Source organism: Thamnophis elegans, chromosome 10, assembly GCF_009769535.1.
Source record: "Thamnophis elegans isolate rThaEle1 chromosome 10, rThaEle1.pri, whole genome shotgun sequence".
Taxonomy (NCBI): domain Eukaryota; kingdom Metazoa; phylum Chordata; class Lepidosauria; order Squamata; family Colubridae; genus Thamnophis; species Thamnophis elegans.
This window is the reverse complement of record NC_045550.1, coordinates 32,409,721-32,436,352: the sequence shown is the minus strand read 5'-3', so window position 1 is coordinate 32,436,352 and position 26,632 is coordinate 32,409,721. Positions and strand designations below refer to the sequence as shown.

Sequence of the window (26,632 nt, the reverse complement as noted above, 5' to 3'; positions counted from 1 at the left end):
TGGCATTGCAATGATGGGAGTGGAAGAATATGTCCTTGCTAATAGAACTGAGTTTCAGGTAAAGGAAGGATTTAAATCATGTGGAAATTCCCAGCTGAAGCTTCTCGAACAATTCCCCCTTTTCCATTCCAGGCATGCAGTGAATTCAGTGCCAATATGAGAGTCTCCCTGAAGTGGGCTGGTGAGATGGAGCGGGAGAGAGGCACTATTGGGAAACAAGGAAGGACAAACACTGTTGGGTCACTGCTTCTGCTAATCCTGCAGAGTCCAGGCTCTCTATAAAAGGCAAGGCAGCTGAGTCAACAGCCTTCACAGACTCTTTGAGAGCAGTCTGTGACCGACAGCTCTGCAACACCTTGCCTGAAAGCCACCAGAGGGCGAGGAAAAATGAAATTTGCCCTCCAAGCCACTCTGTCCTTTGGGCTGCTGGGTAAGTGAACGCAGATTAACAGATAGTAACAATTCTAGCACCAGAGGTGATTAAAGGGGCGACTTCTAGATTAGTTTTCAAAATGAAACCTTTAACTACTGTGGAGTATTTTTTTCTCTTTCTATTGCATTTGTTTCCCACCTTTTCTTCTAAGAATTCAGGCTGGCATATATGGGATCTTCTTTGCTTTTATGTTTTCACCAACCCTAAAGGTTGGTTTGGCTGAGGAAAAGTTTAGTATAAAATCACTCAGCATACTCCATGATCATATGAAGACATGAATTTAGATTTCTATCATGTACATGTAGCACCTTACCCACTATGCTACACCAATTACCTTGTTCCTGGTGTTTTTTAAGAACTAGAAAATTGCAAAATTAAAAAAAAATGCAGAAATTTCAGTTTTAACTGAGGATCTGGTTCAAGAATTCTGCCAAATATACATTTTTAATATGAAGATTTAAGTTTCAATTTAAGCAAATGCTGAACTTGGAGTTATGCTTTCATACAGGCTGAAAGGAAGACCAATACATAAATTATTTAATTAGATGTGAGTTCAAAGGCAAAAGAAGAAAGAATACTATTTTTATTATCATCATGAATGAACTTGCTTTGAACAAGGAATATTAGGGTGGGATGAGATACTTTAAGAAATATTTCCAAATTAATGTGATTTCATACTAAAAGAAACTGGAGGAGAGAAAAGATGAATAAGAGATAGGTTGGTTAATTATTCCTCTGTCATCTAAATTATCCCTGCAAATATTTTTTTACTTCTTTCCTGACAAGATTAGAACAAATACAGGAATAAGGGGCAGGTATGGAATGGAATAGACACACTTATCTTGATAATTGGTAAAATGAGGATCCAGATTGTTGGGGGCAATATGCTGACTCTGTAAACCACTTAGACAGGCTGTAATGCACTATGAGGTTGTATATAAGTAAGTGCTATTGCTATTTAAGAAATGATGGGAGGGGGGAATCCAGAATTGATATCTTGATTACATCAAGGTATTTTGATCAGCAAGTAAAATCCTGACATGCCCAGAGTCACTCTGAGACAGAGTTGATCAATCAGAAAATTTGATAAACAAACAAACAAAAATAGACAAACAAGAGAGATTGTTGATGGTCATTTGATAAAACTGTACAAAAGAGTGCAGCCAATTTGTCTGTTGCTATTCCCTTTATAGACTATTTCAAACTTATCCTATATTAGTTGAACAGGCATCAAATGCATTTCTGGGTCTAGTTTTAATATACTGGTTCTTAACATAAAGTCCTTAATTGTTTAGGGCCAGGATAGTGAAAAAGCCACATGCTTACTTATGCACCTGCCATGGATCTTGGTATGAATCCCTGTTACAGGTCTCATCAATTAGAGCAGTGGTCTCCAACCTTTGTGGCTTGGTGGCCCCTCAGGCGGAGGAAGGGAGCAGGGCCCCTTGAGCAGCAGCCGGTGTGCAGCATGCGTTTGCATGAGCAGCTCAAATTGTGTGAGCGGCACGCTGGTGCGCACACACATGCATGTACAGGTCAACTTTTGCAAGTTGAGCGGAATGCGCATGTGCAAACCGGCCCTCCACTCACACAGTCTGGTTGTAAATAGGCCATGGCCTGGTAGTGGGCCCTGGGGTTGGAGACCCCCTGAATTGAGAATTTAGATGAAAATGCGTGACAGCCTTTTCTGTAGCAGCATGAGGATCTAAACTCCAAGGAGTTTAGATTATCTTCTTCACTGATTAGTTTCTATGTGATAATAGGAACATTCTGTTCAGTATTTGTTGTTTTCTAATGTTTGGCTGCCAGTTTTACTCTTTGGAAAGTTTTTGGTCTGTCTTCAATTGCATTTAAATTGCTTTAATGACTGTGTCATATCCCTTCTTGAAGCCCAAACACATTTTCTAATTTATTTTGCAAACTATAAAATTTTTCTCAGTAATTGACCTATAATATATTGTTAAAAAGTGCAATTTTTCTATAACTTAGCATGCTAATCACCTTGACAGATTATCACTTTTTATAATAATGATGTAATTGTAATGTTATCTGTTTAGATATTCAGTATCCACAATTTTATTTCTAGTTTATTTCATTTATTAACTTTCTTTCTCTGTGTCTCCTCTTCCTATGTGATCTTAAACTGAAATTGGATTTACCTGGATTTTAGGAATGTCTGCTGACAAATCTTCAAACTGAGAACTACCTTTTAGAAAAGATACATTTCTATGTACAAAAGCTGTGCTGCTTCTCATTCTATGAAATTAGTAATATAGTTAATCTTGCATATAAAAATGGATTCTAAATACCAGGTGACATTATTCGATAAGTGGGAACCCAAATGCAAGTCCAGATATTCATGTCTGAGAGATGCAAAACACCATCCCTACAGTTAATGAAAATAAATTCAGTCCACTTCAGTTCAGTAACCCTTTTGATCTGATTTCATATGTAGAAAAAGCTTCAACCAGGCAACTCTATCAATCCTTGCTTAAGATCTGTGATATTAACATTATCTGCACCCTTTTCATTCTTTTCATAGCTCTGTGTCTTGCAACTTCTTCCGTAAGATGGTGCACAGTATCCAATGAAGAGCAGGAAAAATGCCAAAGGCTTAAGCAGGAATGCTTTGCCCAGCAACAGTCCAAGGATTTTCCAGAACTGATTTGTGTGAGGAAGACTGATCACCAGGAGTGCATAACAGCTATTAAAGTAAGTGACTGCTCATGGCTGGATAGGGAAGCTGGGAAACTTCCCGAGTTCTTTGTTCAAACAACTTATTTTTTTTATTTCCCTTCAAAGAAATAAAAACAGGAGCAAGTACTATAGAAAATAGAATCTCATACATGGAAGCAGAATTTTGAAAAATATGCTTGGATGATGGGAAAATTGACATAGGCTGAAATGATGCAATCAGTATAAAATATTTTTTGTCTGCTCATTAAATTTTTAGATTTCAGAACAGTCATTCATTGCTTGCATATTTTATGTATTAGATCAGAGACCCCCAGCCTTTTGGGCCAAAAAGGACCAGTTCCATGGAGAGAGGTTTTTCTGTGGACCACAGGGGCCATGGTTTTGCATACTGTCTGCATCCCGTGGATGGGGTTTCATTAGGCCCCATTTCTGGCATGCCTGTCCATGGACTGGGAGTTGGGGGATTGGGGACCTCTGTATTAGATCAATGAAATGCTGACCACAGGGAATCTGCAGAGGATTGTCTAAATCAGTGTTCCCCAACCTTTGCAGCCAAGCTGGGGAGGAAGGTGGGAACTGGGCCGCACAAGCAGTGGGCCAAGGTGTGTATATACAGCTCAACATATGTGAGCGGCAGTCCGGCACACATGCATGCAATTGCCAACTGACCTGTCACTTGTGCAAGTTGAGCTGCGTGCATGTATATACTCCAACCAGCCATTCATATGGACCAATTCCGAATAGGCCATGGCCCGGTAGTGGGCCGCAAGCTGGGGGTTGGAGATCCCTGCTCTAAATAGTCAAAAGACCACCATGATCATGTGATTAAATCCTCCCTTCCCTTCCCTTCCCTTCCTTTCTCTTCAACATATAATGAAAAGGCCAGGCTTCAAAGTTGTAGCTTAATTTTAATTTTCTTGATCTCCTCTGTGGATGCTCCTGACTTTGGATAGAAGTCAGCTTAAGAATCAACTGACGAGAAGCCCAGTTCTCTGTTCAAGATAGCATGATCACTCTTCATGGCAAATATGTTTTGAAAGAAAAGAAAGTCATGTTAATTTCCAGATCTAGGAAGAAACAGGGAGATATAACTGTCATGCATTCATGAAATATTTTATGCCAAAGAAATATTTTCTCCTTATTATCCTACTTTTATGTTTTTTTTAGAACTCAGACGCAGATGCCATCACTTTAGATGCTGGTCTTATTTTAGAAGCAAGCTTGAACCCTTATTTTCTAAAGCCTGTTATAGCTGAACTTCATTCAAAAGGCCCAAGAGGTAAAGTTGATAGGATTGACCTGAAAATACAAAGAGGCTGCATAATTCATTCAATGGTTGCTCATTGGCAGGGGAGGTGATATGAGCCCTTCTCTGTCATGGGACCTGCCCAGAGTATGGATATCTCCAACCATACTGCCTTTCAGAAAGCCATGAAAACTTGGCTCTTCAGCCAGATATTTGGGACAGACTATTAATTTTGGAGCTTTGGGGTAGACATATAGCATAGATGTTTTATGCTTTTAATAAGAGGACTTTGGCTTGGATTTTTACCGTTTATTGCTGGCATTTACCAATCACAGTTTTGTAGAATCAATGAGTGGCCTTATAGATTTGATAACGAATTAAAGATAAAGTTGCTAATATGAATTAAACTAGATGTGTGGGTTGTTATAGCTCACCATGCAAAATCCACTTGAAAATTCACACAGGACTGGATTTGCGGATTTGTGGATTTGCTGCATGCCAGGTTTATTATTCCAGTCCAGTCAAACTTGGCAACTTGAAGATGGACTTAATTCCTAGAATTCTCCAGACAGGCCTGGGAATTCTGGGAGTTGAAGCCCATATATTTTCAAGTTGTCAAGTTTGAGAAATACTGCAATGCCCTTTCTTGGTATTGACTCCTGGAGGCTCCAGATATATTTAAGATGAGTTTTGTATTTGTGATTCAGGGATGCAGTGTTAGGATAATTTGCTCGGGGTTTTTCTGCTCTTCAGCATTAGGCTGCCAGAGTCTGGAAACCAAGCCAGTTTCAGAAATCCCCTTTCAGAATTTTAACTCCTTCCTCTCCTTTAGTTATGATGGTGGACTGATGTTTTCTTTGGATCACATTTACCAGAGCCACAAACTGGTGAAGTCCTCTGGACTGATCAAAAGAGAAAGCCTGTATTTCCTCCTTTTCACGATACATTTGTGTTTTACATTTGCTGTAATCAATTTCACCTTAACACAGTCAAGATACTTTAGTCTTTAATTTATTTAATTCATTCATACAAAGAGTTTCAGACCATTAACATTAGAAGCAATTATAATAGAAGCACACTGGCAAGCCCACTCCTAAATATATATTTTGCTTAATATAGCCAGCTGTTTCCTCTATAGTATACGGATATGACATGATAATGAAGTTTGTTCACTTTGCTACAAATTGTTTCTTAAACAATTTTGTTGGAAATAGACAGAGACTCTAGCTATAACCTACATTTGATTTTTCCTTCTCTACTTATCAGTAACTACTACTAGTTATCATGCCATTGCTGTTGTGAAGAAAGGAACTATTACTTCAATTGAGGACCTCAAAGGAAAGATATCTTGTCACACTGGTTTTGGAAGATCTGCAGGCTGGAATATCCCAATAGGAAATCTTGTGGCTGGCGGTACCATTCCGTGGGATGGAATAGAATCAGAACCTGTAGAAAAGGGTAAGAAAAACCTCTACAGCTCTATTTCTCTATTTATCATCTATATGCATGGCTATTATTTTTACAAATAACTCAAGGTAGAGAATATATCCTACACACATTCCATCTCCCATTCTCCCCAAAACAACAACCCTGATAAATTTTTGAAAAAAACTAGGGGGAAAAAGGAGGCGGGGATGAACAATGAATATTCACTTCACAAGCACAGAAGGTTTCCCTAATGTCATGGCTTCAATCAGCATTTTCAAGCTGAGTGTGTAGGCCACTCTGGAAATAAAACTAATTTAGGTAGTGGGTATTTTTGGATTAATTCATGTTGGGAACTATTGTAGATGGCCAAGAAAGAGTAGAATGTATCTCAGTGTGGAATATGGGCAACTGTGGTGGGATTGCACGCATATATACAACTGATACCAAAACCTTCTGTATTTTTTTTTTTGTACAATGTGGAAATTCATTTCTCTCTCTATTAGTTCTTGTAATATCAGGGTTTTTGGGGGGCTTTTAGCAAGTGCTCATATTGAGAATAGAATTATATCAAAAATGGAACTAAAGTTTCAGTCCTATTTCCTTTAACTCTAGTTTGATGTTTTGCAAGCTTATATCATAAGCCTGTATTCCTGGTCAAACTAGTCTTTTTTTTTTAACAATTCTTCAGAGATTTTCTGGTTGTATTCATAATTGAAATAATTTTAGAGAAAGCATAGTGCTTAAATGTATGAAATTGCAAAAAGCTTCTCAGTAAGGGCAATACTTTCATTAACACATTATTTATCCTGGACAGAATTATCTGAAATAAATTATATTGCAGAAGGAACTGGAAATGAAGAAATGGTAATAAATAAAGTCAAATGATCATGCTCTGATGATCAGAGCAGAAAAGAATAGTCAAGATATTAGAGAATAAGTCAGAGAATAAGTATTAAAACTTTATAAAAGGGTACGGTCCATGTGAATTATCATGTGATATCATGAAGTCGAGGGTTTGTGTATAATCTTTCTAATTCTCCAAAATAAAAACCAACACATGAAGTAGTGATAAGTGTGATAAAGAAAGAGTAGTTTGCAAGGATAGAAATATATGGCTATATGGAAAGGTTGAAAGAATGGTATGAATATAAAATGGTTTTACATACACCTCTTTTCCTTTAGCTTATGTATTTAATTTCTTTGGTATATTATTTATTACCCTCTTTTTTGTACTCTACACAAGTTGCTTACTCCAAAAGAAAACTGTGTGATGTCTATGTGCATTTTAGAATATGAATATTTCTTTGTCTTTTCTTTTTTTCCCCTTTGCTTCTCCGTATATTCTTTTCATATAAACACAGCTACAGTAAAATGTTCCATATATAAAACAATATTTTAATTGCCTTACATTTTTATTGCCTTATGCAGTTATGGAGCAGGATCTAAGAAGTGTGTCTACTTATATAACCTTGTAGGGACCATACTTTCTCAAATGATATGCAGCTGCTGTCCATAAGTAACATATTGTGAAATTTATGATCCAGCAAATCTTTGACATCACAGGGAAATCTGGAATCCTCTTATTTGTTTACCAACTACTTCCTTCGAAGGAAAAGATGCCCCTTTTACTCTTGAATATAATAAAACTTCAAGCATACCATGTGAGGCACAATATGGTCGATCCAATTCTGAACCAAACTTGAAGAATGCAATTTAATCATATAAAGGATCTAGTACTTTATCCTACTAATAAAGGACTGTCAAAGACTTACCCATCTGATTTCTTTTTCAGCTGTGGAGAAATTCTTTGCAGGTGGTTGTGCCCCAGGTGTCAAAAATGCACCAAAACTGTGCCGTGCTTGCCGTGGAAACTGTGACTGGAATGATCCTTTTGTTGGATATTCAGGAGCCTATCAGTAAGTGACACATGCTTTTCCCCATAAGCCACAATAAGCTTTTATCACGCTTCTATAACTACATCCGAAATATATTTTATAAGGGAACATGCCCTCCAATTAAGTTCAACTTTTTAAAATTCACATTCTATTCACATAGAATAAAAGATTTTTTTAATAGAATAAAAGACAATTTGAAAGAAAAAAGAAAGAAAAAGAAAATGAAATAAGAAAGTACAGAAATGAAAAAGAAAGAAAAAAAATTAAAGTTAAATATGTGAACGACTTCTGACCTTTATGTCAGATAATTACAATTTTCTTGTTCCACTTCCCTCTTAGATGGTATGCAAATTCCTTTAGCATTCGTACACAGGTATTCCTCAATGTATGACCACAATTTAACCAAAAGTAAGCAATGGAAATTGTTAAGAGAATTTTGCCTCATTTTACAACCCTTCTTGCCACAATCATTAAGTGAATTGCTGCAGTTGTTAAGCCTGTAACATGTTTGTTAACTGGATCTGGCTTTTCCAATGACTTTGCTTGTCAGTAGGTTGCAAAAAGTGATCACATGAACCTGGGACACTGGAAATGTCATAATTACATGCCAGTTGCCAAGCATCTGAATTTGATCATGTGATCATGGGAATGCAGCAATGGTCATGTGAAAAACAGTCATAAGTCACTTTTTTCAGTGCTGTTGTAACTTCAAATGGATACTAAGCAAATGATTGTAATCAAGGAATACTTTCCTGTTAAGTCCTCAGACTTCCGACCTGGGCTAAGCCGAGTTTCACTGATTGGTTCCAGCTAAACGTAGCCGCGGATTGGCTGGCCACCCGATAGCGATTTTACAAATAGCCGTCAGACGGCCTCTTGTGCGTCTGTCGTAGTTCAATGCTAGCTTGTTAATAAATGGTTCAACTTGGTGTCTGGTGTTACCTCGGCTTAGCCCAGGTTGGAAGTCCGAGGACTTAACACCTCCCCCTCCAACACTGAAAAATCTCCAGTTGCTCTTAGCTCCCATTGGGAACTGAATTCTGTGAGATTTGCACACAGACCAAAAGAACTGCTGAATTCACTGTGCTGCTTTGCATAATGAACACAGAAATGTCACTTAAGGCTAGAAGAATCAAAGCACTTTTAAAGAAATTTTTAAAAAACTGTGGTTGAATAGCTCAGCCAGCTGCTCATCTTGTCACTCCTCCTATGATAGCTCCGCAGTGCTCGACCTCGCCACTCCTGGCTCAGCGCTTCCGGCAACCTCTGGATATTCCTCCATGTCCCCCGCACAATGCCTCTAGACCCAGCTCTTCCTCATCTGACCTAGCATCCAGAGACTTGTCCAGGGAAGTGCCCAGGACAGCCATTACTCATTAGTCAATGGGGAAGCCAGAGTCACTTAACAACTATGTTACTAATTTAACAACTGCAGTGATTCACTTAACTACTGTGACAGGAAAGGTTGTAAAATGGGGGGCAAAACTCACTGTCTCGCTTAGCAACAGAAATTTTCACCTCAATTGTCGTCATAAATTAAGGACTAATTGTAGCAAGATTAGTTACAATTCAGTAGTTCATTTCTTATCTTATTTACCAAAGGTTTCAGGATCTTCAACTAGGTAGAGTTCTGGTTTTCACTGATGGCAAAATGTTTTGTCCAAGAGCCTAAAGAACTGCTGCCAGTCTGTTTGAACGATATTGGGCTAAAAATGGACAAATTACTTAACCAGAGAGACATGAGTTGTCTTGCCTTAATTGTTCTTCCATATTCTCACTATTCATTCCCTGTAAAAGTTCTCTATTCAGTTCACATTTATTTATTTTCTTGGTAAGAAACAATAATTAACCTATGGTATCTGCAGTGCTAGTTTGAGGATATGTGGTGCCCCTAGGTCATATTGACTGATGGTGCTACCTCCCATCAATGTACAGATTTGTATTTTTAGAATTGCCTCTGTTTTTGGAATAAGAGTAGTATTGGTGCACCCTAAATTTTGGTGCCACAAGCCAGTGCTTCATTGGCTTTGGATAGCCATATTCGGGCAGTTTGCGTAGATGGTTTCTATTCAGTTGAAAAAGCAGAAATGTTGGTGATAGCATCATACAATATGCAATAAATATAATACTTAACCACCACCCCTTCCTAATATTTTATCCTTTTTTTCATAAGGTGCCTGAAATCTGGAGCTGGACATGTGGCTTTTGTGAATGAGGCAGTCGTATTAGGTATGAATCTGGGAAAATGCTAATCTGTAAATTGAAATACCAAAAAGTGCTTAAACCTATGATTATTTGCAGAGGCGTTTCATTTTATCAAGTACTCATCTATTGGGTCCTCAACACCAGTTTTCTAGTGGGGTTCCAGAGCAAGCTTGAGGTGTACTTATGCTTACCTATTTTTGGAGATCTGTGAAATCTATACAAATAATAGCTCTGTACATGCTTTTAAGCGAAGTGTACCAAGCACATTAAATGTGGAAATTTCCCAAACAACAGTCTTACAAGAGTATGTAACAAACTGATTTCGAAACAGGAATTTCAAAACCTGTTTATGATATTGTATGATGGCCTGCAATTGAGAAAAAAAATGGTATTGCATTAAATATGCAAGAGAGGCAGGGACCGTTCAAGTCACCTGTCCTAGGAGATTGAGTGAACCCGGTGGAATTCCAGAGAGAGCTTGGAGGTTTCCTGATGGGCAGTTCAGCTGAGACCCTAGTTGCTGCCTGAAGCAGACAGTTGTCAGTTTGTTTTCTTACATACACTCACTGTTGCCTTTATTCTTCACAGCTGACAGTGCAGAAGAAAGAAGCAAGTATGAATTACTTTGTCTTGATGGCACCAGAAAGCCTATTGAAGAATATGAATCCTGTCACTGGGCTAGAGTGTCAGCTCATGCTGTGGTAGCACGACCTGATGATTCGGCAGTTAAAATCTGGAAACTCCTTTCCTATGCACTGGTATTTATCAAGTTTTTCTTTTTTTTATAAAACAGATTAAAAATAAATATCACAAACATCTCAATTCAAATTTAATGAAGTACTAAAAGAAGAAGAAGAAGATGAAGTACTAAAAGTAGGAAAATGCTAACTTGAAAAGGAAATGCCACAAATAAAGCTGTTTTGACTGATTTGTATACTACAAAGTTCATTTTAAAAAGAACAAAGAAATATTCATTTACATTGTTCCTGACCTGGTATTGTGACACAGATAGAAAACATAAGTTCTTTTGGCTGACAGCACTGTGCCACTTGGGCAATGGTTCATAATTTTCATATAATTGAAATTTTGCCTGACCCATTAGTAAAAATATTAATGAGATCATTGTGATAGTTTCATGAAGGAACTCATATTTTACGTTGCTACACGCAAAGAAATCACCCAAATAGACAATGAGTTTAAATTTTTGCTCTTCATACTAAAGGCTAAAAACAACAATTTTGCCACTACCCTTTAAAGGGAAAGGCAATAAACTGCTGCCAAGTCAAAATTATGCTCAAATTCCCAAGCAGATTTACCCAAAGAAGTCTGAATGTTTTAAAGGTTTCAGATAAAGGACAGTGCATGGATTCCATTTGCTTTTTGTAAATGAATTAAATTGTGAGAAAATATGGAAGAGTTACAGGTGAAAGTTTTCATCATCTGAACTCCTCTCTCCCATAACATTTCATGAATAAGACAGAGTCATATTTGAACAATAATAGTATTGTGTGGAGGATTGTTCAGATAAATTGAAGGTGGTAAATAATTGAAACATTAAAGCTACCAAGGAAAGAGATATTGGAAAATAAAATGGAGGAAGAAAAAATCAATTGATATTTTTGACTCCTGATAGTGTTTCCTGGTCTTTCCTTTATTCATTTGAATGAAGAGAATTGGAACAGAACCATATGCTAGGAAAGAGGGGTAGGTGACTCACAGAATATTTTGGTTAAGATAAAGCCAAAATTGCTACTATTATCTTTCCTGTTTCAAATTTCAGGCTCTAGTTTAGAAAAAAAAAGTTCTGAATTTAATTCTGAGTTTGTTCACATTGCAGTAGTCTTTTCCCAAACTTCCTATCTGCAACATAGCTCCTGCATTTTTCATGCAGTTTCATTATTCAAGATTCTTTGTTCTTCCTAATTTCTCTCTGTTCTCTCAAAGGGTGGGAGAGGCCTTGCTCACAGTCACTCATGCCCTTGTGATCCCCAATAATGGACTACTGTAATGCACTTTATGTGGGGCTGAGCTTGAAGAGTATTTGAAAGCTTTAACTGGTGCAAAATATGGCGATGAAGACAGTTAGTGGTATCAGTTACTTGGCACATGTAACACCAGTACTCCGTAAACCACATTGGCATCTGATACATTTTTGCGTGAAATTCAAAGTGCTGGTTATCAATTTAAAATCCTTTGTGACTTTGGGCTGAGCTATATGCAGTACCATCTTTCCCCAATTGTCTCTGTCAGTCCTATATGATTTGACAGAAAGAGTACGCTTCGAGTGCTATGAGATAGGAAGTGTTGTCTGGCATCTGTCCTTTAGCGCATCATCACCTCTGAGATTAGATCGACCTGTTGATATTTCTTGAGGTCTTGAAAACTTGCCTTTGTGCTTGAGTCTGGGGCACTGAGTGTGGATTAAAGTCCATCTCCTGGTTTTATGGATGAAGTTGGATCATGCCCAGCTGCTATGGGTTTTTTATTTTGTTTTTATAGTATGTATTCTGTGTTTTTGTTTTATTGCAAGTCATGTAATAGTGAGACGGACAGCTATACAGATTGAATAAATAAAATAAATATTCCATTAATTTTCATATTCCATCTCATCTCATTCTTCTTCCATTCATTTTTCTCTTATTTTAGGAACAGATGAAGCAAAAGCAACCAAGATGCCAACTTTTTAAATCTTCTCAGGACTCTGGCAAAGATCTCCTGTTTAAGGATAGCGCAGTTGGTCTCACTCAAGTGCCTAAACAAGCAGATGCTGAACTTTACCTAGGTCCTAAGTACTGTGCTGCAATACAGGCTCTCAAAAGAGGTAAACAGGGCAGGACTTGTTATGCATTATGAAGTCACAGTGATGAATACCAGGCATTGAAAATAAGGCATTAGAAAACTGTTAAAAAATAATAATTGGTTCACTTGCTATCAGCAATACAAGCTTAATTGCAGTTCAGTCTGTTGACTGCTTCTAAAATCTCTGTGATGGGAAAAATGTCAAACTTTTGTCAAAGTAGAAACTTTTATGCTTTGGCTACACCCATGTTATAACAGGATTAGTTCCAACTTGTTTGTGGCTAAGACTCATATTTTACTCTGTTTGGCTAGCTGAGCACTGAAGTAATAAAAAGGGTAATAATAGCAAACCATAAGCAATAGGATGGGGGAGCTGGGTCAGAACATCTACACCAGTGTTTCTCAACCTTGGCGACTTTAAGTCCTGTGGACTTCAACTCCCAGAATCCCCCAGCCAGCGTAGCCAGTGTAGATGTTCTGACCCAGCTCCCAAACACGACAAACTCCCTGAAGTTAAAGATTCCTTTATTAGGAGTGCCGGCAGCCCTGGCAAAAAGTTTCCCTCTCAATGCAGTCCGTCCCTCTGTGGCGAGTTGATGTGGTGAATTGGCTGCAGGAAGTTGCTCCATTCCACCCTCTTTGAGTCTAGAATATAAAGATGGTACACTGAAGCTTACAGTGGACATTGGTGGTCTCTGTTTACCAGCAATTTCAGCAGTTTGCAATATTCTGAGGAATCTGAATACTTGGTTAACCGAGGTATTTCTTGTCCTTTAGAGAGATCTGATCCAGAGCCTGATACCACAGAAAGAATTGTGTGGTGTGCAGTGGGCAAGGCTGAAAAGAATAAATGTGATATGTGGAGTGCACAGAGCAATGGTGCCGTTGAATGTGCTGTTGCAGACAAAACAGAAGATTGCCTTATCAAGATTATAGTAAGTGTTTAAAGTTTCCACATACCTTTTCACATGAAAATAGTGACCAAGTCCAGGCACTTTAGTTGAAAAAATATTTAAAAAAACCAGGATACTAGGTGCCATCCATGAAAAAGACACTAGTAAAATAAACAAGAAGTTTGTGATTTTGCTAGTACATGTTAATTGAATATATCCATGTTATGAGTCTTTCATACTGGGCAATAGCCTCTACAACAATGCACTGAGTGCGTAGTGTGGTGCTTCCCATCCCTATTTTTCTAAGCTGGGAATGATTGAAATAGTTAAAAAGTACCAGTGTGAGGACAGCTGATGCTTCTGTTCATGATTTACCTCTGCACCTATTGGGATATCTCTACCCTAAATACCAGTGCCATTTTTTCCCCAGGGAACATATTCAGTGGTCTGTTTAACTTTTATTTCCTCCATTTGAAGCATCTCTCCATTATTTTTCTCCCCTTATTTTATTTTTACTGGAATTGTAACCTGTCCTCTTTGTATTTTATTTCTTCAGTGATATCAGTTGGTCCCTAAGATATTTAAATCCCAAAGTGAACATAAGATATCCTTCCATAGCATGAGACAGTACATCCCTTTATTGTTATTCAGTTAGGTCAATATTCTTGGTATTATTTCTTCCACTATGTTCTGTTTGGAAATTTAGGCATTTCTATAGCTTGAGTTCTATGGATTAGATCCTGAAAATGTTGGATTTACCTTGACTCTTCTGTCGTAACCTCTCTCTACTCTTTTGGAGAAAAATGTAAGGGGACTGCTATAGTTCTACAAACCCGAAAACCCAACAGCAGGAAACAAGATGATGATGATTCATTTTTTCCTTCTCCTAGTTTTAAAAATATAGAAATTGCAATAGGCAGAGCTGAGTGCACACTTGCTTAATACTGCCCTGTCAAATACACCTTTTGATAAGATACTTGTTTCCCTGCCAATGACTTTCAGTTTTGTTCCATCTGTGGTCAATCACCTCTCTGTCCCATAGAGTGTGCTCAGACAAAACTGGTTATTCAAAATATTGGTGGAATCCCCCCCCCCAACAATGTAAACCTGAGGATCCCTGCTGAGCTTGAATGATTCATTTTAACCATGTAAAGACACATATTAGGAAATGTGTTTGCTGATAGAAAATACATTGGTCTTTGCAGAAAAGAGAAGCTGATGCCATTACCTTGGATGGAGGACATATCTACACTGCAGGAAAATGTGGCCTTGTCCCAATATTGACAGAAATCCCTCGTAAGTATGAACTCAGTAGATCAGTAGCTGTTGTAAGCACATAAGAAGTGACCTGCTATATAGGACTCTGGCTCATTTATTCCAGTAGATCGGGGTGTCAAATTTGATTTCATTAAGGGCCGCATCAGGGTTGTGTTTGACCTTGGAGGGCTGGGGTGAACGTGGCGAGGGTGGGCATGGCCAGCTCAACATCACTCATGTCGGGGGTGCCTGTGATGGCCCAAGCACTCTGCCAGCGAAAACAGGCTCCCAAGCGCTGCTTTCGGCTGTGACAGCTTTGTGCAATCCTCTGCCAGTGAAAACTGAGCTCGGGAGGGCCCTCCCAAGCTCCATTTTTGCTTGCAGAGGCACCGGAGACCGGTCCTTTGCTGTTTCCAGGGTGCCCCCACAGGCCAGATCTAAGCAGCCCATGGGCTAGATCCTGTCCCCGGACCTTGAGTTTGACACCCCTGCAGTAGATTGTCTCCTAGCAGTCATCCAACTGCATAACAGAGTCTCCCAGCAGATAGTCTTCAGAAATAATCTCCCTGTCATCAAAAGTATATCCACAATTATGTAAATGAAAATGACTTCTAACTCTGCGCTTTAAATTAAGAAAAACTTAAGTGTTCTGGCATCTGATCTGAAGGGAGAAAAATCTGTTTCAAGCCACCTCATTCCTCACTACTCTACTTGGATCATAGCTGAAGCATGATTTTTCCTCCTTTTCATTATCATGCTCACCAAGTGATCTAATACTTTTATCTCATTCCCAAAGAGCAATATGCATGGCCATTGCAAAATTGTAAGGGGGTGGATAGAAATTGAGTCCATCTTTGTGTTCACCAGTGTCATCAGTCCTGGATCATACATATTATGTCTTGAGTTCAGTTATCTTGCACTCCATAATAGTGTCCTTTATTTTGCCAATATGCTTGACATTATCTGTTTTTAGGTCTATGTGTACAAGATACCTCCCCTGTAGTCCAAAGGTAGATGAAAATTGAATGTGCTTGAGCTTGAAGTGAGATCTTCATATCCTATTTTTATTTTTATTTCTTCCAGGTGAAGAGTCTGCTGCCTGCATCGATCCCACGAAAGGTGTAACAGGTAGGTAATTATGGTGAACATATTGCCACTTAAGAGATCTGCAAGCATCTACACTTTTGTCAATTTATATGTATATAAGTATAATCTTTATTTGTCATTGTTCTTAAATACAACAAAATTGGTTAAAACTTGGTCAAATCATTCTGTATCTATCTTCCTAATCCGCTGACGAAAATTCCTCTTTTTGCACAAAATACAGATAGTCCTCAACTTATGACCACAGCTGAGCCCAAAATTTCTGTTGCTGAGACAGTTGTTTTTTGCCCCATTTTATGACCTTTCCTGCTGCAGTTGTTAAGTGAATCACTGCAGTTGTTAAGTTAGTAACATGGTTGCTAAATGAATCTGGCTTCCCCATTGACTTTGCTTGTCAGAAGGTTGCAAAAGGGGATAACGTGTTCTAAGGACACTGCAACTGTCATAAACATGAGTCAGTTGCCAAGCATCTAAGTTTTGATCTTGTGACAATGGAGATGCCTCAACGGTCGTATGTGTGAAATACAGCCATATCCCACTTTCTTCAGTGCCATTTTAACTTTGAATGGTGACTAAATGAATCCTATACTTAGGATTCATATATGTAAGTGAACTCTTTTCTCTTTAAATGTTTGCAAAAGATGTGAAGGAGTTACTGGACCATGCCTCCCTTCTGTTGAATTGTCAGTGGAGAAATGTTGCGTCTGCTTCTTATTTTTCAGCTAAAGGTTACACTGCTGTAGCTGTTGCTAAGAAAAGTGACAGTGAGATCAACTGGACCAATCTGAGAGGAAAGACCTCCTGTCATACTGGTGTTGGTAGAACTGCTGGCTGGAATATTCCCATGGGTCTCATTAACATTCTACATAATCTTAATTGTAGCCTTGGTGAGTGGCTTTATTTCCATTTGGTTGCTTATGCTTTTTATACTACTACCTCAGCCATCTTGTAAAACAGTGTTTCTAAACCATGCTGCCTGAGGAATTCTGGAATGGAAGTCCACGCATCATAAAACTGCTAAAGTTCAGAAACACTGCAGTAAAGAAACCGGTGCTTCTAGGACAACAGCTTCTGTGGTTCCAAAGGGTTACCAAAGGATTATGCATTAATTGTGTCCTCCCCACCCCATAAGTATTTTGCATGGAAAAAGAAGAAAGAAAAAAGTGATTGGCTATAAATGGAAACTATTTCTAGTTGTTATGTTTCAGAGACTATCACTACTTTTTTCTTCCTTAGTTTTTTTTTTTTTTAATAAAGTAACATAAACATTAGGGGCATCAAATTGTTTGATCTAAAATGTCTTGAGCACATTTTTGGAGAAATTTCTTAATTTTGAGCTTCAGACTCTCCCCAAAGTACTCAAAACAGGACATTTTGCACTAGAGATTTAGTGAACCTTTATTAAAAACTCACACTCAAAATGTTTTTAAATAAGGCATTGTGCATGCCCTGCCTCTAGTTAAAATGCTTCTTAAGATATGTATATGTCAGTCCTTAAAATAGCATTCTGCTAAGATAATATAGAAGTGCAAAGGAATTTTGCAACATTAGATTACTGCATTGAAATTTATGGAATAAATGGAATACCAGAAAGCAAATGAACAGTATGAAAGCTATTCCTAACTCAATTTTTCAATTTTTATTTATCTTATCACCTCTGCAACTGATCCTCTTTATTGGAGCTGATCCTTCTTTGAAAATGATTTGTATCAAGTACCAGCACAGTTTTTTTTCTGATTAATCTAATATGACTGAGAACAAATTCTGTGTATTCATATCAGTTCACCTTGAGAACCTCTGCTGTTGGTATTTCCTGAATTTATAATGTGATAATCAGTTACATATTTTGAAAGGACAGAATTCTAAAGTTGTCATTTTTAAGCTGGCCACGCTTCCCAATACTAATATTAAGGTTTTGAAGATCTAGCTGTCAATACTTAGCTTTATTATAATTACAGGATTGCTAGAGTTAGATCCCCCCAATTTGATGCACTTATCATGCTTTCTGGGGTCTGTGCAAACTGAAATCCAACATATCAGATAGACCAGTGGTCCCCAACCTTTTTATCGCCGCGGACCAGTCAGCCTTTGATAATTTTACCGTGGCCCGCTGAGCGCGCGCAGGGGTGGGGGGGCGTTGTTCGCGACCCTGCGCCCCTGCCTGCCCACCCCCTCCGCCCACAGGGCTCCCGCGAAGCGGTTCTGGGCACTAGCCCAGAGGGCGGTCATTGGTCGGCGTCCTTCAGAGGTGCGGGGAAAGGTGCAAGAGCCTGTTCAGGGTGTCCAAGTTCCGGCACGCCGAGGCCAAAGTGGCCCGCAAGGAGGTGGGTGGGCGGGCGTGGTCGTCAGCCGTGCTTACCTCCGGATCGTCTCCACGGTGAACCGCCGCCCCCACCTGCCGGGACGGGCGGCGGTTCCCTCCTCGCCCCCTCCCCACGGTGGGCTCCATGGGGAGGAAGGGAGCGGCTCTGCCCTCGGCCTCTCGGCGATCCCACTGAAGAGGAACGCCGGCGCTTCCGGAGGCCCGCCCGGCTGCCGGCTGAGCCGTGCTCGCGTGGGCGCCTCCCGAGACACGGTCAGGCCTTGCCCAGGGGAGCCGCGGCCGCCCTCCCGGCTACTTCTTGGCCGCGGGGCAGCTCCAACGAACCAAAGGGAAGTCGCCGGGACTGCATCCGGGGAAGCCTCGCCCTCGCATCCGGGGAAGCCTCGCCCTGCAAATTAGCCGGTCGGGGGGCGAGCAAGGCGGCTTCCCCAAGAGCCCCTCGCTGCGATGAGGCTGGCTGGGCTGGGACCATATGCCCGCTGCCAACTGGGCTGGGGCCACTCGGCAGGTGCCTTGTCGCTTTCGCTGCAGCTGGAAAGCGGAGCTGCCGGGGTTCGCAGGCCATGCAGCAGCGGGGGATGCGCCGAGCATCGCATGTGGCGAAGCCGGAGCCCTGGCTAGGGAGGGCGGGTTAGCCCTCCTCTCGGCGCCGGAAAAAGCTTCGAAGAGCCTCTTCAAGCGGAGCCGCCTTGGCCGCTGAAGCTTCTGGCTGCAGAGGAAGCGCCCGAAGGGCTGTTTCTGCGAGGCTCCCGTTCTCTGCATTGACGCCTGTTTTGTTCTCGGGGCTTCCGTTTCCCCGCAGCGGGGCCGCCTGGGACAGCGAACACCCGGCTTCCGCGGCCCGGTGCCAGGTACTCCACGGCCCGGCACCGGTCCGCGGACCGGGGGTTGGGGACCGATAGACAACCAATTAGAGTATGTTATGTTATAAGAATATAAACAAAAGTATTGAAATGTTTCTTCTCTGATCCCATGCTAGATACATTCTTCAGTGGAAGCTGTGCGCCAGGTTCACCTCTTGAGTCTTCATTGTGCAGACTGTGCAAAGGCAGCGGTGATGAAGGTGGCCTGTCTGAAAAATACAAATGTAAACCTAACAGCAATGAAATATACTATGGGTATGCAGGTGCTCTTCGGTAGGTTGCTGTTCCTTGGAATATGATAGATAAATGAGAAGACACTTGTTGATCATTCCTCATTTTCCACCTCCATTTCAGGATTCATTCCTGTAGATGTTAGCCTATAATAAAATTCATGTGTTATATGTCTTCTTAGGCTCTAGAAATAGTGCAGAGAAGAGCAACAAAGATGATTAGGGGCCTGGAGGCATATAAAGAACAGTTTCTGGACTTGGGTATTTCTAAGGACTAGAGGTGACATGCTAGCAGTGTTCCAGTATCTAAAGGGTTGCCACAAAGAAGAGGGGGTCAACCTATTCTCCAAATCACCTGAAGGCAGGACAAGAAGCAATGAATGGAAACTAATCAAGGAAAGAAACTAATCAACCAACCTAGAATTAAGGAGAAAGTTCCTGATAGTTAGAACAATTAATCAGTGGAACAACTTGCCTCCAGAAGTTGTGAATGCTCCAATACTGGAAGTTTTTAAGAAGATATTGGAGAAGCATTGGTCTGAAATGAGATAGGATTTACTGTCTGAACAGGGGAAGACCTCTAAGGTTGCTTCCAACTCTGTTATTCTGTTATTCTCTTACATATTTGTGGGAATTAAAAATCCCCACAAATCATCTATCTAATCAACCAAGATAGTGAATACAAATGAGTAAACTATCAGAACAAATAGCTTCAGATGGCTCATACAAGTCAGCATACTGGAGGGGAAGAAAATGTAACATGTGACTGTGAGGTGATCTAGGAAGAGCTTGTCTAGAGCAGTGTTTTTCAACCACTGTGCTGCGGCACACTAGTGTGCCGTGACATAGTGTAAGGTGTGCCGTGGGAAAATTACTTTATATATAGTCAATATAGGCACAGAGTTAAATTTTTTTAACATTTTCTAATGGTGGTGTGCCTCTTGATTTTTTTCATGAAAAAAGTGTGCCTTTGCACAAAAAAGGTTGAAAAACACTGGTCTAGAGGTTTCAGAATTACCAAAGCATTTCCTGAATCCTTCCATGGGAAATCTTATAGGGCATCAATTCTAAACAATAGTGAATATTGCCTTAATTTGTCACTCTACCACCCAATTTTAAAAATATTCCTTCTTTTATTTTATTTTATTATTATGGGGAAATGAAACTGCTAAAACAATAATTGGTCTGAAATGGTATATTATTTTAAATAATGCCCAGGGCTGAGAATCCAGTGAAGATACAAGATTCTGTAGTGTGGTTTCGAAGCAAATTTCTGTTTACTGGAATCTTCCTTTAAATTTGATTGTGATCAGTCAGTGGAGGCTCTGCACAGGGTCATATGAACATTCTTATTATAATTTTTTTATTGTTATTACAACTATTGTAACACACACACACACACCCAGCAAAGCCTTGATACTGAAGCTAGATTGGAAGTCCTCTTTAGATGCAATTACTACCCCACCTAGTGGTATAATGATCACTATTATTCCACAATATAAGCATGTTATTCTGTCTTCATATGTAGCTGTTAAAAGATTTTATGTTTTATATTAACATGCAAAAAGTAATTCCAATCAAATTAATGTACTATAATAAAGTGGGCAGAACCTTTTCAGTTCACATCTATTTATAATTCTTCTTAATCCCAAATTAAACAGAGCAGGACTATTTGTTTTTAATTATTTTTGAATAATTTTTCAGATGACAAACTATGCAAGGCAAGGAGTGAAATGTGCCACTTACTCTTTTCTTTGCTTGTATTTTTCAGATGCTTGATTGAAGCAGGACAGGTAGCTTTTGTTAAACACACCACCATCACTGATGTCACAGAAGGTATGGAATCATACAAATAAATATATAACTGTTGATCATCTTATTTATGATAGTTGAGAAATAGTAGACTGATGAAGATTGTCAGGCATAATCCAAAGAATGGTAATAATAATATCAACAACATATATTTTAAGAAGATACTTGGTTGATACCTAAGACACTGGCAACAACCCGTATCAACCATTAGCACCAATCAATGGTATTTGTGACACATTTTTAAATGTTCAGTTGACTTTCATGTTTAATGAATAAATTTAATAATAATAATAATAATAATAATAATAATAATAATAATAATGGGATTTCCGTATACAAACGGACAAAATACTGGCGCATAATACACCAGACATCACACTGGTTGAGAAAAATAAGGTCACAATCATAGACATCGCAATACCAGGTGATAGCAGGGTCGCCGAGAAGGAACATGAAAAAATCACGAAATCCCAGGACTTAAAAATCAAAATTCAATGACTATGGCACAAACCAGCAGTGGTAATTCCAGTGGTAATTGGCACACTGGGTGCTATTCCAAAAGCACTGGAATTACATTTAAAACAGTTAAAAATTGACAAAATCACCATCAGTCAAATGCAAAAAGCCGCACTGCTTGGATCTGCACGCATATTACGAAAATACGTTACGACGTCCTAGGCCCCTGGGTGGGGCCCGACTAGTAACCAATGCCAAATCCGGCGAAACAACTGGCCGCTGTGATACAATTGTATAATAATAATAATAATAATAATAATAATAATAATAATAATAATAGTAATAGTAATAGTTGTAATATAATGATAATGTTTATAAGATAAATAAACTATGGTCCAGAATCACGTTGCATTAGAAAGCATCATCCAGTAGAATAAGAAGTACTGGAAAACTCATTTTGTGCTGGAGTTGTATCAGACAAAGTTGAATACATCTAGTGAAGTCAAAATGCAGAATACTAAGGTTGGCCAAGTAATTCTGGGACATTCAGGCAGAAAATCCAAGCATCTGTGTTTTTGGAAACCTCAGAGCAGCACAGAAAAAAGAAAGACCTTGCATTGCTACATGCCTCAACTACTTTGTCTCCCCTCAGATTTTCAGTTTGAAGGATCAGATTAATTTTAATAAGTTCATGGAAAAGAAAATAGGACAGGTAGCCTTTGCTTAGTAACCACATGTTCAGCAACTGTTTGGTGATGAGGGAGCTTCAAATATTAGCCTCAAAGTCCTCACAGTCATGTTTTCATAATTCAGGTGCTTGGCAAACTGCTCATGCATATAACAGTTAAAAGTGCTCAACTATAGTCACATGATCACTATTTGTGGCTTTCCCTGCTGGCTTCCCACAAAGAAAAGTCAATGCGGAAGCTGGCAAGAAGTCACTAGTCACTCCTGCAGTTGCTCTCACTCTGCCTTTCTTTTCTTCTAAGGAACTCCTAGTGTTCCTTAGAACCATGGGGATCTCTATTCCATAATATGAGCTTACCCACCTGCTCTTTGTAGTGTGCATCTGCCCATACCACCCACTTGCATTCCATGGTGGCTACTAACCCACCAGCACCTTGTAACATCTTCCACCCTGCCCGGATTCCATAGGGCATGTCCATAGCACTTGCCATTGGCCCATCTGCATTCTGCAGCATGCAGCCACCCCTCTGCCAACATTCTGTAGTGCCTACCCATCCATTTGCCTGCATACTAGATTTCTTGCCTGCATATGTGTATGTCTGTCTCTCTGTGTGTGTATGTATGTATTGTTATTTCCATGTATGATATGCCATATGCTAAATAAATAATAAATAAAAGTGAACATGCTGACAAAATGTCATGTATATGCACCACTCCAAATAACTTTAAAACTACTACATTGTCATATAGACTGTATTGCCAGTGAGATAAGAAATGGCACGGGGAGCAGCTGGCAAAGTCCTATCCCCCCTTTCCATGGAGTAGGGCTAATAAGGCAAGTATATGCACAGTGATGCAGGGAGTCCTTATTCTTGTTAATAATTTTAATCATTTTTTAAATAGGAGAGAACAGACCTGCTTGGGCAAGTGGTTTTTCTCCTTCCGATTTTGTTCTTCTGAACAAAAATGGTGAGCGTTGTCGTTATAATGAGTATAGCACATGTGGTTTGGCCCAAGTTTGCAATCATGCAGTGGTGACAACTCCTGAACGAGCAGAAGTGGTTAAAAAGGTGGCACTTGAGCAACAGGTAAGCTCTGAATTGAGGCTGTTATGTTTAATAGTAAAATTATATAACATATACACATTGGAGATGTGCATCAGCTCTGATAGACAGAACTGGCCAACTCACTGTAGCAATTTGCCATGGCCAAGTCGTTGTGGGATAACTTGCCATGGGCAATTCGCCACAGGACAACTTGCCATGGGACAATTCAACAATTCAACTTAGTTATTTAAAAAAATAAAAAAATGATTTCAATTTTTGTCAATCACATATTCATTTTGTCCCTCGTTTTGCATTCTTAACTTAATTATTCTAGTCCACCATTTTTTGATATTAGTATAACTCTTGTCTCATGGCGAGTTGGCCCTGTAGTGAGTTGGCTGTGATGTGATGGCTGCGAGAAGCATCTACCAGTATAATATTCCAATAATAACATCCTTCAGAAATGACAGACACAAATAAAAAGAAAACATAGTTCCAAATACAAGAAATGTTATGCATTTACTGAAAACTACTGTATTTATTAAATATTATGATAACTACTAAAATCCTGCTTTTGTTGATTTTTACAGAAACTATTTGGATCGCAGGGAAGTCAGAAAGATGTCTTCTCATTATTCCAATCTGAAGCCAAAGATAGCTTGTTCAAAGATGGCACAGAATGCTTAGCTGTTCCAAATGAAAATAACTTTGAGCAATATCTTGGGCCGGAATATCTGCAGTCTCTTGAAGGATTCACTAAATGTTCATCTTCAGGTAACAATCTTAGATTAAGATGAATGGCATTCATCCATTTCAGTAGTAGAAATTTCATTTCAAGCTGGTTATAAATGTAACTCTAACAGAATATAAAACAAAATGCAGGAGGCCATCTCCAGACATTGCTAGTGTCAACTCACAAAGCATCCCTGGCCTGCTCTTGAGTTGCCATAGGCAGGGGTGATGGGAAAACAAACTTTGCAGCTGCAGTGAGGCAGTATGTCAGTCAAAACAAAAGCACATCCCAACCATATTTCTGTCAAGGCCGTCTCCACGGTTACCCACAGTAACTAACACTGTACCTTGTTTTGGCAACGTTTATGTTTCCTGTCACAAACAATATAGTTTTATACTACTAGCTCAGTCTAGAGGTTAAGGCTCCAGGCTAAAAACCAGGAAACCATGAATTTTACTTACACCTTAGGCATGAAGCCAGCTGGGTGACCTTGGACCAATTCTCTCTCAACCCCAGGAAGAAGGTAATGGCAAGCCATGTCTGAAAATCTTGCCAAGAAAATTGTAGGAACTAGTCCAGGCAGTTTCCAGAAGTCAAGAATAACTTCAAGGCGTGCGTGCGCACGCGCGCACACACGCACACACACACACAGTCACTCACTCACTCACACACACACACACACACACACATAATTGTAATTTAATGTAAAAGCTAAAAATGCAAATGAATAACACAAAATAACATTAATTATAATTTACATGCAGTCTATCAGGCAGCTCAGACTAGATTTGGAACTTTTGACTATCTGATCTTCCATAAACATCTAGGCTTATAAAAATATTATAATATACTATATTTCCAAACAGTGCAATTTTTAGCAGTTGATGACTTGATAATTTGTCCAGCCTATTCTGTCCAAATGCTTTCCCAGGTTTTTTTGTATGGCACCAAATACACCAAATGTTGTTACTCTATAGGTCCAGAGCGTCTGTAAGTTTATTGACAATTCATTTTGCAAATTGATTAAGTCAAGAGGTTATATTGGGATTTGTGACTTCTAGTTCTGCCTTAGGCATGATATAGCTGGGTGACTTTGGGTCAGTTGCTCTTTCTTAGCCCAACTGACTTCACAGGGTTGTTGTGGGGAAAATAGGAGAAGTGAGGAATATTACATATAGCAATAGCAATAGTAGTTAGACTTATATACCGCTTCATAGGGCTTTCAGCCCTCTCTAAGCGGTTTACAGAGTCAGCATATTGCCCCCAACAATCCGGGTCCTCATTTTACCCACCTCAGAAGGATGAAAGGCTGAGTCAAACTTGAGCCAGTGAGATTTGAACAGCCGAACTGCAGAACTGCAGTCAGCTGAAGTAGCCTGCAGTGCTGCATTTAACCACTGCGCCACCTCGGCTCTACATATGTTCACTGCCTTGTGAATTATAAAGTTCTGTAATAAAGGCAGGCTGAAAAGCCAACAAATAAATACCTTCACTATCATTTGAATATGTTTCCTCTATTTTTAAAGATATTTTTTTTAAAAATGCTTATAACACCATTGTACTAGAATTTCTTGATATAAAGCACATTCAAAGGATGAGATAACTTGACAAAGAGAAAATTAAATATTAGTTGCAATAGGCTATATTGAAAAGATATTTTAAATGTATGGCAAATGGTTCCGTAGAAAAATATATCAGAGCTCTGGGCATGTTGTTTTCTTCATTGTGGTATATTACGCCTGGTGTAAAGGTGTAATAAATGTTCTTTCTTTTGTTCAATTTTAAACTCTTCTGTTAAGTTCTTCAGAGATGAAGGAGAAGTCAATTGGGATAGGGTTGTTCTTTCTTTTTTTTAAAAAATAGAACTTAACACTACTAAGGAATACTTTAAAACAGTTACAATGATGATATGTTAATGGTGCAGAGTAGAATATGCACCGTTGGAAGGTCTTTTTCAGTCTCATTATCTATAGAATATATCTCTTTTCTTTCCATGCTCCCAACAATTTATAGAGGAATGTGGAATTAAACACATAGCTATCATATTAGATAAATATTTTTATGCTCTCAAAAACACCCCTTATTTTGCACAAGTTGTTTTTTAAGACATGCCATACTTTGGTCTTCCCAACCCAACATGCTCTTGGGATGGCAGGGATTCAAACTGGGGCTGGAATACTCAGAACAGCAAAAGATTTCCTAAAGGTTAAACAGTTTGTGGGCCACTTTGTGCTATTGTAGAACAATTTATTTAGTTCTCTCTCTCTTAATTCTTACTTTTTTTTCTGTTTTCTTGTGACAGAACTCCTTAAGGTCTGCACCTTCCATCAACATGACTGGTGAATATCAAGTTCTTGCAGTGAAATAAAATGGATGCTTCATACTTACTTGCCCAAAGTTGACAAAAGTCTACCGTACTTACTTTATTCTTCTTTAATACCTTCTGTTAAACATTCCATTATGGCTTTGTAACTCTGTAGAGTCACTAGTGCAAAAAATAAATAGAATTAACATCTACAGTTTAA

The 26,632-nt window shown here is 39.1% G+C and overlaps 1 protein-coding gene across 1 annotated transcript; it reads left to right on the top strand.

Moving 5' to 3' along the window:
- Positions 1-299: 299 nt before the first annotated feature.
- TF (transferrin) lies at positions 300-26,632 on the top strand. The gene is made up of 17 exons (XM_032225278.1): positions 300-430; positions 2,976-3,145; positions 4,298-4,409; positions 5,643-5,834; positions 7,597-7,720; positions 9,873-9,928; positions 10,493-10,662; positions 12,551-12,725; positions 13,481-13,638; positions 14,802-14,892; positions 15,937-15,981; positions 16,680-16,844; positions 19,260-19,416; positions 21,145-21,209; positions 23,232-23,416; positions 23,965-24,148; positions 26,410-26,632. Exons 1-17 carry the CDS (start codon positions 388-390, stop codon positions 26,448-26,450), a joined length of 2,133 nt encoding a protein of 710 aa, XP_032081169.1. The 5' UTR covers positions 300-387; the 3' UTR covers positions 26,451-26,632.

What these genes read in the sequence shown, in the direction of transcription:
- TF (XM_032225278.1), top strand. Translation starts at nt 388, where the DNA reads ATGAAATTTGCCCTCCAAGCCACTCTGTCCTTTGGGCTGCTGG. An exon ending in TCATTCAAAAGGCCCAAGAG is followed by an intron (nt 4,410 to 5,642) that starts GTAAAGTTGATA and finishes TCTACTTATCAG; the next exon opens with TAACTACTACTAGTTATCAT. An exon ending in TCCCACGAAAGGTGTAACAG is followed by an intron (nt 15,982 to 16,679) that starts GTAGGTAATTAT and finishes CTTATTTTTCAG; the next exon opens with CTAAAGGTTACACTGCTGTA.